At 55.2% G+C, this 10,696-nt stretch overlaps 1 protein-coding gene across 1 annotated transcript in view; it reads right to left on the bottom strand.

Moving 5' to 3' along the window:
• Positions 1-813: 813 nt before the first annotated feature.
• The window catches only part of ITPR1 (inositol 1,4,5-trisphosphate receptor type 1), a 180,086-nt gene continuing 170,203 nt past the window's right edge, over positions 814-10,696 (bottom strand). Inside the window, exons 58-59 of the mRNA XM_087824685.1 lie at positions 6,994-7,155; positions 814-2,043 (exon numbers count right to left, since the gene is read on the bottom strand). Coding sequence (XP_087680811.1) covers positions 1,957-2,043; positions 6,994-7,155 — 249 coding nt within the window. The 3' untranslated portion in view covers positions 814-1,956. The remainder of the gene's footprint in view (positions 2,044-6,993; positions 7,156-10,696) is intronic.

Genomic DNA, 10,696 nt, shown 5'->3' with positions numbered 1-10,696 from the left:
GGCTCTCCTCAGAAAAACGCGAAACACAGTTAAATGAGGGGTTTGCACGGGGTTTGTAAAAGAGATTTTAGGAGCTCCTCTGGACAGAGCATCACAGCCAATACTTTCTAACGTGAGTCTGTCTCGCTTGCCTGACTGTGGAAAAGCTCCGAGCGGATGCTGCACCGACGGGGAAAGTCTTCACTTGTTTTTCTAAGTTATCAAATTTATAAAGTCAAAGCATTGGTTAAGAAACCGGTCGCTGAACTGGAATTTCATTTTGACCTAGTTCCCAGTGTAGGGTGGCAATTATTTACCAAAGCCTGGGGAGACCGGGGTGAGAAGAGCCACCCTGGCGAGCGTGGCCTTGAGTGGGAGCAGGTCTCACTACCTTTGATGGAGCGTTAGCTTTGTGACACCTCCCTATACCTTGTGGAAGGACCCTGGTCACCAGTCATGCACAAAAACCACCCCAAGTTCAAGCTCCTGCCGTGGAGGCCCCAGGCCTCACTATGCTGTTGGGTGCCCGAGACGCCTGGTGGCAGTCGCACGTCTGAAGAAGGAAGGACACTGCCCTGAATGCGCCCGGGGATCGTTCACGTGCGCCAGAGTCTGCACTAACCAGGTGAGCGTCTCTGAAGTCACCTGGTCACCAAACCAGCTGTATCGGTAACTGGAGTAGCTGCTGATGCACTGAGCCACCCGCCCGAACAGAAGCCACCAGCCGGCCACTCTGTAGGTTCTGCATCGTTTATTAAATATTTATCCTTACATACGCATTTACAAACTTCACTCGCTTGGAATGCTGCTCTCAACACATTTTTTAGCTTTTTTTTTTTTTTTTTTTTTTTGCAGAGAGATTCTCTTGTAAAATGAGATCCGGGTACAAAACTGAGCAACAGATACAAGTTTCCTTTCACACTCTTCATCCATCAACAGAAGAAATCATGTGACAAAGAAATAAAACCAAAACGTGGCTCTTTCACAAGAATAACATGTCAGTGTTCAACTCTGAGCTCTAATGGGGATCGGTCCCGTTTCGTCTTTTTATGGATTATACTATGCTAATACCTCGTAGCTACCATAGCATGTTGGTTCAGATGAAGAGAAAAAGAATCTACTGTTTGGACTAGATAATCTAGAGACCATCAATTATTTATTCTTTACAGCGTGACACCAAAATTCACCTAGGAGATGACACTGATTGGCCAGCAGTCTGCATTCACCCAGATGCTGCCTAAAAAGTTCCCTTTAAAAAAAACCCATTAACTTCTCAAGCTAAAGTCTGAGCCTCTAATCTAGCTCTTGCTCAAAGACATAGTTTAAACAATCAATTCAGAAGCTTAAAAGTATCTCTGGAGCTAAAGTTGCTTTTCTTAAAATGAATGTGGACTTGCTACTTTGTAGCCTTGGCCTTGGAGCAGACGCCACTAGCAGCGGGAAACAGTATCAGCACAGAGAATCACGGTATAAAGTGCCCAAGGGCCTGAAACTCACTAGTAACATGATTTTGGCAGCAGCATCATTTGATATTTATAACATAGTATTGACACACCAGCTCCAAAGATGTGCGCTCCCTCTAGGACACCCGGGAGTTACAAATCCGTTGTGATCGCATAATCCGTATTGCACAGTTTTATAAAAAACATAAATACTGGCTAGGCTAGTTTTAAATACAAAATACATGTCATATAGTTTTAAATCTATACTCTGGTTCAAGTGCAAATCAGGTGCTTTCTTTAGTCCTTCCAAAAAAGGCATTTTTAATATTTTCTGGCACAAATAGAAATTCCATCATGCCAACAGTCTAATTACAATACATATATCCAGACCTTGAGAGTAGCGATCATATACATACAGTATAAAACTGGGTATTTACAGATGTGCTCAGCGCAACCAGCGCCCCCGGGGGCATCAGAGCCAAGGAGCCACGCCCACTGGTGATCTTAGAGGTAAACCCCACGCCCGGCTCCTCGCTCACGCGGGCTGCTGGGGGTTGACGTTCATGTGCGGAGGATGTCCTAGAAGGCCGATTCTCTGCTTCTGCTTCCTTTGTTCTGTCATCTGGAAAGTTAAAAAGTTTCATCATTAGCCCCAGACGCTTCCTGCACGTCAGATCGCACACCGACCCGTAGGTTTACCTCTGTGGTTATGGTTTGTACTGAAACCCACTTTCTACAAACAGTGCACCGGCCCCGGATCAGCCGCTGCCGCGAGGGCGTCCTGTGCAGCGGGCGGGGAATTCTGCGGCCTGCTCAGCGGCGCCACACTCAGAAGTACCGCCTGCTGGTGTTTCACAGAGAGCGTGACGACGCAAACGCACAGGAGTCTTGGCGGTTTCCCAAATCCATTTCCAAATGAGGGCAGGATTCACTGGGATAATAGTGGGTCTTGCCACCCCGAGCTCCCTAGGATAGTAACAGTGCCGCGAACTAGCACAGCGGAGCAGTGTGCACAGCCCGGGCCCCGGGACGGGCGAGCCCCCATCTGCGGGGTCCTGGGTGCTCGCTGCAGGGCTCTTGGGAAGTTCGGTTCGAGGGAAAACTACTAAGCATACTCGGGAAGGTGATGGGTGTCCTCACTTGTCACTGAGAATCCAGTGATAAGTCACATCACAGCCTGGCCACCACAGACGCCGAGGACGGCTGGGACTGGGACAGAACGCTGCCCGACAGGCCCAGGGAGCGCGCCGTCCGTCGCAGGACGGGAGGCTGGCCCTACTGGTTGCCTGAAGACAGCACCACTCTTGTGTGGATGGGTGTCTAGGTCTGTCCTGGGTGTCTGGGGCACACTCACTTCTCTGCACTAACATCATCTTAATCCAGCTGGTCCCAGCCCTGGATTTCACGCTGGCCATTTAAGACAGTTAAGATGAAAAGGCTATGAAATATACAGCAATAAAAGTGCTGTTTTGGTTTCCTAAAATGAGAGGAATCGGGGGGGGGCAGTAAAAAGAACGTGGGCTTCAGAATCGGGCAGACCCGTTTCCTGATGGTCTGATGTTAACTTTCCAAAGCCTGTCCTCACAGGTGACAAGGAGAGGGTGTGTGTCAGCTTCTTAGGACAGTGTCTGTCTGTCACATGGTCCATGCTTAGGCCTTCGCTTTAGCTTGGACTAATTTTTAGTACAAAATATCCTGAGAAAACATAAAACAAGACTAACTCACCTACATTCAACTTCAAAGTGGGCATTTTTCTCATAGAAAACAGCAGTTTTCCTTTCAAATCAAAATACAATTTTTAGGCTCCTGCGAAATGCCTTTGGTTATATTTTAGGAGAGGTTCCCCCAAGGAGCCAGTGTTTCCAAGAGGCAGCTGTTTATAATGCTTTTTATGAAGAACTGAGTCGGGACGCCCCAGCTGGGCTCCAGTTCCCTCGGCTGAGTGACGGGTCTTTAGCGCCCGCCCGACAGCGCGCCTCCCGGGTTCGCGGGGCGAGCCTAGCGTGGCAGGTGGGGTAACTCTCAGCGAGACCACGGGTGCCGCTTTATCGCTCACAGATGTTGCGATTTTTACAAACCGAGGGAAAGATCCTCCACCAGCAGAAGGGCTGGGGCTCGTTTTCCCGCGGTGTCTGGAGCCCGGAACGAACTGGCACCGTCTCCGAGGCCCGTGTGTTACAATCAGTAATGCACCCTCCTGCCTGACACTTTGGGTCCTTAGCTCAGACTGCACTCCCCCACGGCCCTGGGCAGGTGACCTGGAGGGAATCCAGGAGAACTGAACTAAATTAAACACCTCGAGCACTCGAACGGATTGAGAAATCTCGGGGGGCCTCACCCCCGTCGGAGGTGCTGGACTCCGAGCTCCCACCTGAGGCTGGGGAGCTCTCAGCTGGCAGTGGCCACGCGCCGTAACACGCTAACGTGGCCTGAGCTTTCAAGCCCTTCTTGTGTTCCTACGAGCAAGGGCCACTGTCCTGTAGGGAGCCGGTCACAGCTTCAAGAAAGCGAACCCCCTTCTCAGCATCTGCTCTTTTGCACAGTGAGGAAAACACACCGACAAACTGCAGTTCTCAGGTCAGCCGCCGCCTCGGGGCACGAGCAGGGGAGCCGCATCGGTTTCCCGGTCTCCTGGGTGGGGGGGGGGGGGACGACTCCGAAATGAGAGCGAGGCACCGCTGGGCGACACCCGGAATGGCAGTTCTAACCCGCGGTTCTTGGCGGTAACAAACCGGGGGCACCGATAACCAGGTTTTTACTAACAGCCCCCTCCTCACACTGGCGTGTGAAGGAAACCAGCCCCGGAGCCGGCAACAGTAACGACGAAAACCAAGACGTTCACTCCCAGCTGCCACGGTCCCGTCGCGCTCGTGTTTGGACCAGAAGATCTGAGAACATATCTAAGCGATGAAGCAATTTTCTTATCTCCCAGCACTTTCTCCAGTGAATGGCATTCTTTCATAGCTGTTTAAAAATACCCATCAGAGTTCCTCCCTCGGTAATCACTTGCGGGGCTTTGTTTTTCAACTGAGACTTTTCCCCATCGGGGGAGGGGCAGGGCTCTCGCGGCGGCTGTGAGGAACCAGCAGCTACTGTAGCACGCGCGGCTCCGTATGCGGAACAACGTAACACAGCCGAGCGTCACACACCAAAGTCAATAAACTCAAGCCTTTTCAACAAGTTGATTCTCAAGTAAATGCATTAAAAGCTGTTACATAATCGAAAGAAAATGTCTGATTCCTGCTAGAGCCATTTCTCCAATAGACGCAGCTCTGCTGAACATTTCCTGCAATCCCGGGCACTTCAGAACCCGAGCCGATCGAGCCTGGCAAAGCCCCTTGAAGAGATACCACTGGTTTCCTCACAGTTCTCTGTGGCCTGAATATCTTCCGAGAAAAACACAGTCCAATTTCAATTTTATTCACGGGGGAGAGGTTTCCTGAAGAGCGGTTCCAACCGCCAGCTTTAAAACAAAAACGCAGGAAGGGCCGGGACCAAGCAGTTTAAACCACACCGGCTCTGCTGTCGCTTAATGAGCCTGAGGCCGTATGTCATCAAGTTCTACATGTTTTGTTTAGGCCCGGATTTTGGCTTAAAAGGAACCACTCTACCTTGGGTTTTACAGACGCCAACTGCACTGTGCTCAGCTGTGTCAAGAGGCGACGAGTTCCCCTCCCCAGTGTCTGGGTGCCTGGCGGGAGTTCTGAACCCTTGAGGCTCTTTTTAAAAAAATGAACAAGAATTTGAACAGTAAACCACGGAAACAAACAGGGTGCCACCCTTGTCCTTCAACCATGAAAGACAAAAACGTGTGAAAACAAAAATGCACATGATGCAAAAGATCAAACAGAGGCTGGAGGCCCCGGGGTCCCAGCCCTGCAGTCACCTGAAGCCTCCGGTGCACCGCGGCATCCTCACAGGTAGGACGGGGGGCTTAGGGGAGACACACCTGCGGTCCCGAGCACCCTTCCACACCCACGAGCCTCTCTGGGAGTCCCCAGCTGAGCTCGCACCCTCACCCGGGCTCTTGGGATTGCCAAGTGCCCATGAAGCAGCCTCAGAATCACCCTCAGCGAGCGATCCCACACAGCAGGTTCTAGCGCGGAGCGGGCCAGGGGCCTGCAGAGGCTCGCGAGGTGTCGCCACCGAGTGCCCAGCGGACGCTCGGTTCAGACACAACTAGAAATGGCAGCGCTTCGTGGAGCGTGGCTGGCTCCTCGGCTTAGGTCTGTGTCACATAAATTTCTGCAAATTCTTTAGCATCTAACGTAAAACATGCGATTAGACTGCGATTCCTGGAACCACAGTGTCCAAGGGGCGTGGATGGCAACGCAAGCGTGGGGAGATGCGCTGAGGGGCTCGCCCTGCTCTCCGGGGCAAGCGGAGGCGGCGGGGCAGAGAGGGTGCCCGGGAAGCAGCTCAGCTCAGTCTGCGAGCGTTCGTCCCAGGTCTCATGGGGGCAGAAAGTTAGCGAGATCATGAGCAGGGGAACCTAGTCAGATCCCCCCTGGGATTACTCATTTAGGCCATTGCAGGTGGCGGCCACGCTCAGCGCGGTGGGGCCTCCGTAGCAAGGCCTCTGTTCTCACTGGTTTTTATTCCTGTCAATCTGTGTGAAAGAAAACAACTCGAGGCCCAGGCATCTGGGGGCACAGCCTGGAATAAGTTAGTGGGAGAAGAAACAGAATTCCCGGGAAGGCTGTTAAAGTGCCCTGTGCACCGTCCCCAGGACGACCTTGTTCTGGATGGGCCTTCGCTCGCCTTATGCCCCTAAGCGCAGTGAGCCACCCGTGGGCGAGCCTCGCACCTACCTGCAGGGCAGCCCTGCCCGGTAACCGCGTCTACGGAGCTGATTAAAGTCTCAGAACCCGCACGGAGCGCTGAGCTGTCGCCGTGTCTGCCCGGGGTTTCCTGGGCAGCCATGGCCAGGCACCGTTCACCACCCAGGGCGTGAGTCCCTGACACGCAGGTGGTGGGAAAACCTGCCCCTACCCCACTTCCAGGGGCAACGCGTGGACCTCGGGGACAGGGAGCAGCTGGGCGTCCACCTGCAGACCCTGAGCTCTGGGACGGGGGACAGGCCTGGTTGACCCGAGGTCCCGGCACATGATGGACCATGGCAGCCGCTCAGTGAGGATGCGGCCAGTGAGGGAGCCGTGACTGTGGTTCATCCCCGAGGCTGAGTTTAAGTATCTGAGGAGCTGATAGATCCGAGACCAGGACGGAGAACCAGACGCAGCCTGGATCCGCTGCGAGTGGACCGAAGAGGGTCATACGCGTGTTCCCCACGACAGCAGGAGCCCCAGGCTCCACTCGGGGGTCTGTTTTCCATGAGAGCCCTGACCTTAGGGGCAATGAACAGTGTCATGGGCTTGTCCCATTAAGGGCAGTGCAGGGGACACTGGTGGACAAACACAGTCCTGTGTGGCTCGGCTCCTTTTCTATCCAGGGGACAGAAATGCCAGCCTTTTACCATGAGCAGGATTCACTTTCTCATCACATTTGGGGGGTGTGTGGTGTGTGTGTGTGGTGTATGTGGTGCACACACAGCAGACGGGCCCTCTCTCCGTACCTGGTCCTTCAGCTCGGACAGCTGGCCAGAGAGGTTGGTGACCAGCTTCATGGTGGACTCGAGCTTCTCCTGCAGGTTCCTCAGCTCGTTCTGCTCGCCCTCCGAGTCGCTGCTGACCAAGGACATGGCTCTCATCCGGGGGAACCAGTCGAGGTTCCTTTCCTAGAATCACGGGGGACAGAGTGGGGGTCACGTCTGGGAGCTGAGACAAAGGCCAGGCTACCACGTCATGTGGTCTTGGTGACATCTTAACTGAATATAACCGAACTCTCTCAATTCTTAGAAGTCACGTTAAAATTAAATGTAGGGGAAAAGCAGGCTTTCAAGCAGGGTTCCCAGTCACCAACGTGAACACTGCCCCGCGAACCTGAGCTTCACAACCACAAGGCTCACGTGTGCCGAGTTTAGAGCTGTGGCGAAAGACACGTAACAGAGCCACGTCCACCACCCGCAGGTGCTCGGCTCCGTGGCGCCTCCACCTCCCACCCCGCAATCCTCGTCTCCCTCACCGGAGGCTCGAGCCGTGAAACACGGCCCCTGCCCCGCAGCGCCTGCGGCTTCTGCTCGCCCTGGACTACTCTGGACGCCTCGCTCTGCGGGCGTATTTTTAAAAGCATTACACTTGGAGAGTCATCTGCAAACAGTCTGGAGGTGGAATGAATGTTAAGATCCCAAGTGCCTGGGTTTACCAGGTGTGCGTGAGGGTGTGTGCGTGTGTATGTTGTTGTGTGTGTCTGAAGGCGCAGCTGTGAGGAGGACGGTGGTGCCCGGGCTCCCTGCTCAGTCCCCGAGGCTGTGAGGAGGCCGACGGTGGTGCCCGGGCTCCCTGCTCGGCCTCCCTGTCTGTGCGTCTGTGGAAAGCTGTCCTCCCCTTGCTCCCGCCTTCCTGCCTGGATGGCGGCCGGGTGCCGCCAGGGGTAAGAAAGGCCCAGGCAGGGCCCTCCCCGAATCCCGGCCTCGACCCCTGCAGCTTACACCTGCAGGCACCAGGCCGCTCCTCCCCACCCGCCCGTCTGCATGGCGGGCCCCACACCTGTTCTATCCAGAGAGGCAGGAACGACCCATAAGGGAAGCTCGGCCATCAGGAGACGGGGACACCTGACTCTCCACATCTGTCACTGTCACCTCTCACCCACGCGGCCGACCGGGCCTCACCAGGACTGATTCCAAGAGACGGTCTAATACAACCGTGCCCCCCTCTCGCCACCAGCACACGCACGAGGTTGGTCACTGCCGCTGTGTACACCGGGGGTCCGGGGAGTTTTCTGTTAGTAAATATTTCCTGATAGCGTCTCTGGCTGCGTGGACCTCAGGGTGCCCTTCGCACGGCTCTGCTACTGTAGCCCAAGACCAGCCATGGCTGACATCAGTGGACAGTGTGGCTGGGCTCCCGTAAAACCATCTTCGCTGGTTGAATGCTCACTCTCGGGGCTCACGGGCCATGGAGGGAGCACAGGTGGTGCAGGTGGTCGGTGAAACCACAACCCCCAGCACAGGCCGGCCCAGCTGTCAGAGGCCCTGGTACCCGCAGAGACTGCGACACATCCTCGCAGACTCACCCCCGAGGGGACAAGCTGAAGAGGAGAGGTCCACGGTCTCACTGGGCTGAGGGGTATGTGGGTGCAGGGACTGGGAGGGGACAGATGTCATCCCAGCAGGGAGTCCAGAGTCCTGACCCCCAAAAGGGACAGTAACTTGTGGGGGGGGCATCTTTCAAAGGGGACCCTGAGAATGGCCTGGTGGTTACAAATTGTAAATGGCTATTACTGAATATATATATATGGGAAATATTTGATAGTTCTTTAGATTCAAATCAAAAGTGTAAGCCCCATGAGCTCTCCTGGAAGAAAATATATAAAAATATAACCCACACACAGCCGCAGACAGAAAGAACCTGCCTTTTAACGCATGCATTAGTCAGTGCTGAGCGAGAGAAAGTGTTTTTACATTGAACCAAGATGATATCCTGGAGCAGAATACAAAATTGAATCAAAACTTAAAGATAAAACCTGAGATTTTGAAGAAATGTCACTTGCTGCCGGCCACCTGCCCCGATCCTAGACAGACAAACCGTCAACAATTCCTTCAATGCAGAAGTCCATGTGACCGGTGACGACCACATAGGTTCCCCACCTCGCCTTCCTCCAACCTTAATACATAATGAAGAGCTGGGGGGGGGGGGTACTAACCCCAACCACAGATCAGCCCAACGCAGGGGGCACTGCCAGCTTCACCCTGAGAGGGTGGGTCCCAAACCCAGGCCCTGGGTGTTGCCAGGATGTTAATTGGCCACGCTGGGCTCTTAAGTCAGATCTCGAATTCCCAAGGAGCATCCTGGAGGTAAAACTAATGAGCCACTCTGGCCAAACTGCCCTCTCGATTTCCCTGTGGCTCTGCACCCCCAGGGCCCCCGTCTGCAACCACAGGAGCCTGAGTCTCCAGATGACCTCGCAGAGACCACCCAGCATGAGCACGGCAGAGAGACGCCCGCCTGCCCGCTGCCGGTCCAGCCGGCCCACAGGAAGGCCCGGCCTGTTTCAGGCTCGACGGCCCAGGGCCGCCTGCCGCCCAGGGCTCCCCGCCGGCAGAGCCTGGGGTCTGCATGTTCGCAGATCCTGCCTTCATGTCTCTTCAAGATCAAAACCGTCTGTGTCTCGGCTTCTGCTGCATTTCTGAGAAAGTCAAGTTCTGCCGAGACACTGTTTATACGTGACCTCGTCCTGGGGAATGTGTGTGGTCGAGGGGTGGGGCCCGTGGTTGCTGGGCTCACTGAGCATCTGTCGGCCGCCTGTCGCTCGGGCCTGGGCCGCCCCCTGCGTCCCGGCTCTCCGGCTGCTGGCATGGCGCATACCGATGGCATTAGGCACCGTCTGCCCGGGCAGCCCCGCCAGCGCGGTCCCGGCCGGGCGGCTTCCTGTCCTGTCAGCGGAAGCAGCTGCCCGCGAGCCCGGCCCGGCTGGTTTGTGGGTGACGCTGGAAAAGCCCCTGCAGAGGCAAATGGCTGGGCGGGGCGGCGCTGACCTCTGGAGGTGTCCTTGACTGGAAAGAGGGAGGGTGTGCGTGTGGGGGGACAGAGACGGGAGGGGGAGAGACAGACACAGAGGAGGAGAGGAAGCTGGAGCAAGGTGCAAGCGCTAATGGCTCTGAGAGGCTGCTCTAAGAGCGGGCACGGGAATCGGTCCCTGCTCAGAGCTGAGCCCCGGGCAGGGAGTTCTGTTCCCTGCAAACGGCGAGCGCACTGCTGAGTCTGCTCGTCCACAGCCGCACTAGAGGGCGGAGGGTCTTTTCCGGGCGGGGAGGGGAGAGGAGGGGAAAAAGAAAGTGTCATGGAGAGAAGAGGGGCCTGGGAAAATGGACCTGTTGCTTCCCTGCCCTCCAGAGTCCCCTCTGGGGAGACGCCGGCTGCCCTTCCAGGTCTCATCTTACCAGGCGCGATGACACAGTGGGTCTTTCTGGGACGCCTGGGGATGCTGAGGTGCCAGGAATGACGAGAGGGCTGGGGGTGACCTGGAAGCAGATGCTTGGCCTCCCCGTGTGTCCCAACCCTTAGAAAATGCCTGGAAGAGGCAGGGGGAGGGTCGAAGGTCACCCTTAACTTTCAAAGGCAGGGACAGGAGACAAACTTGAAATCATTTGCCTCTTTGGCAACTTAGGGTGACGATTTCCATCAAAGAGGAAGAATAGCCTTCAGAGCCCCCTTTCT

Source organism: Miniopterus natalensis, chromosome 15 (genome assembly GCF_054644295.1).
Source record: "Miniopterus natalensis isolate mMinNat1 chromosome 15, mMinNat1.hap1, whole genome shotgun sequence".
Classification (NCBI taxonomy): Eukaryota; Metazoa; Chordata; class Mammalia; order Chiroptera; family Miniopteridae; genus Miniopterus; species Miniopterus natalensis.
The sequence above is the reverse complement of the archived record's forward strand: the minus strand, read 5'-3'. Positions and strand labels throughout refer to the sequence as shown.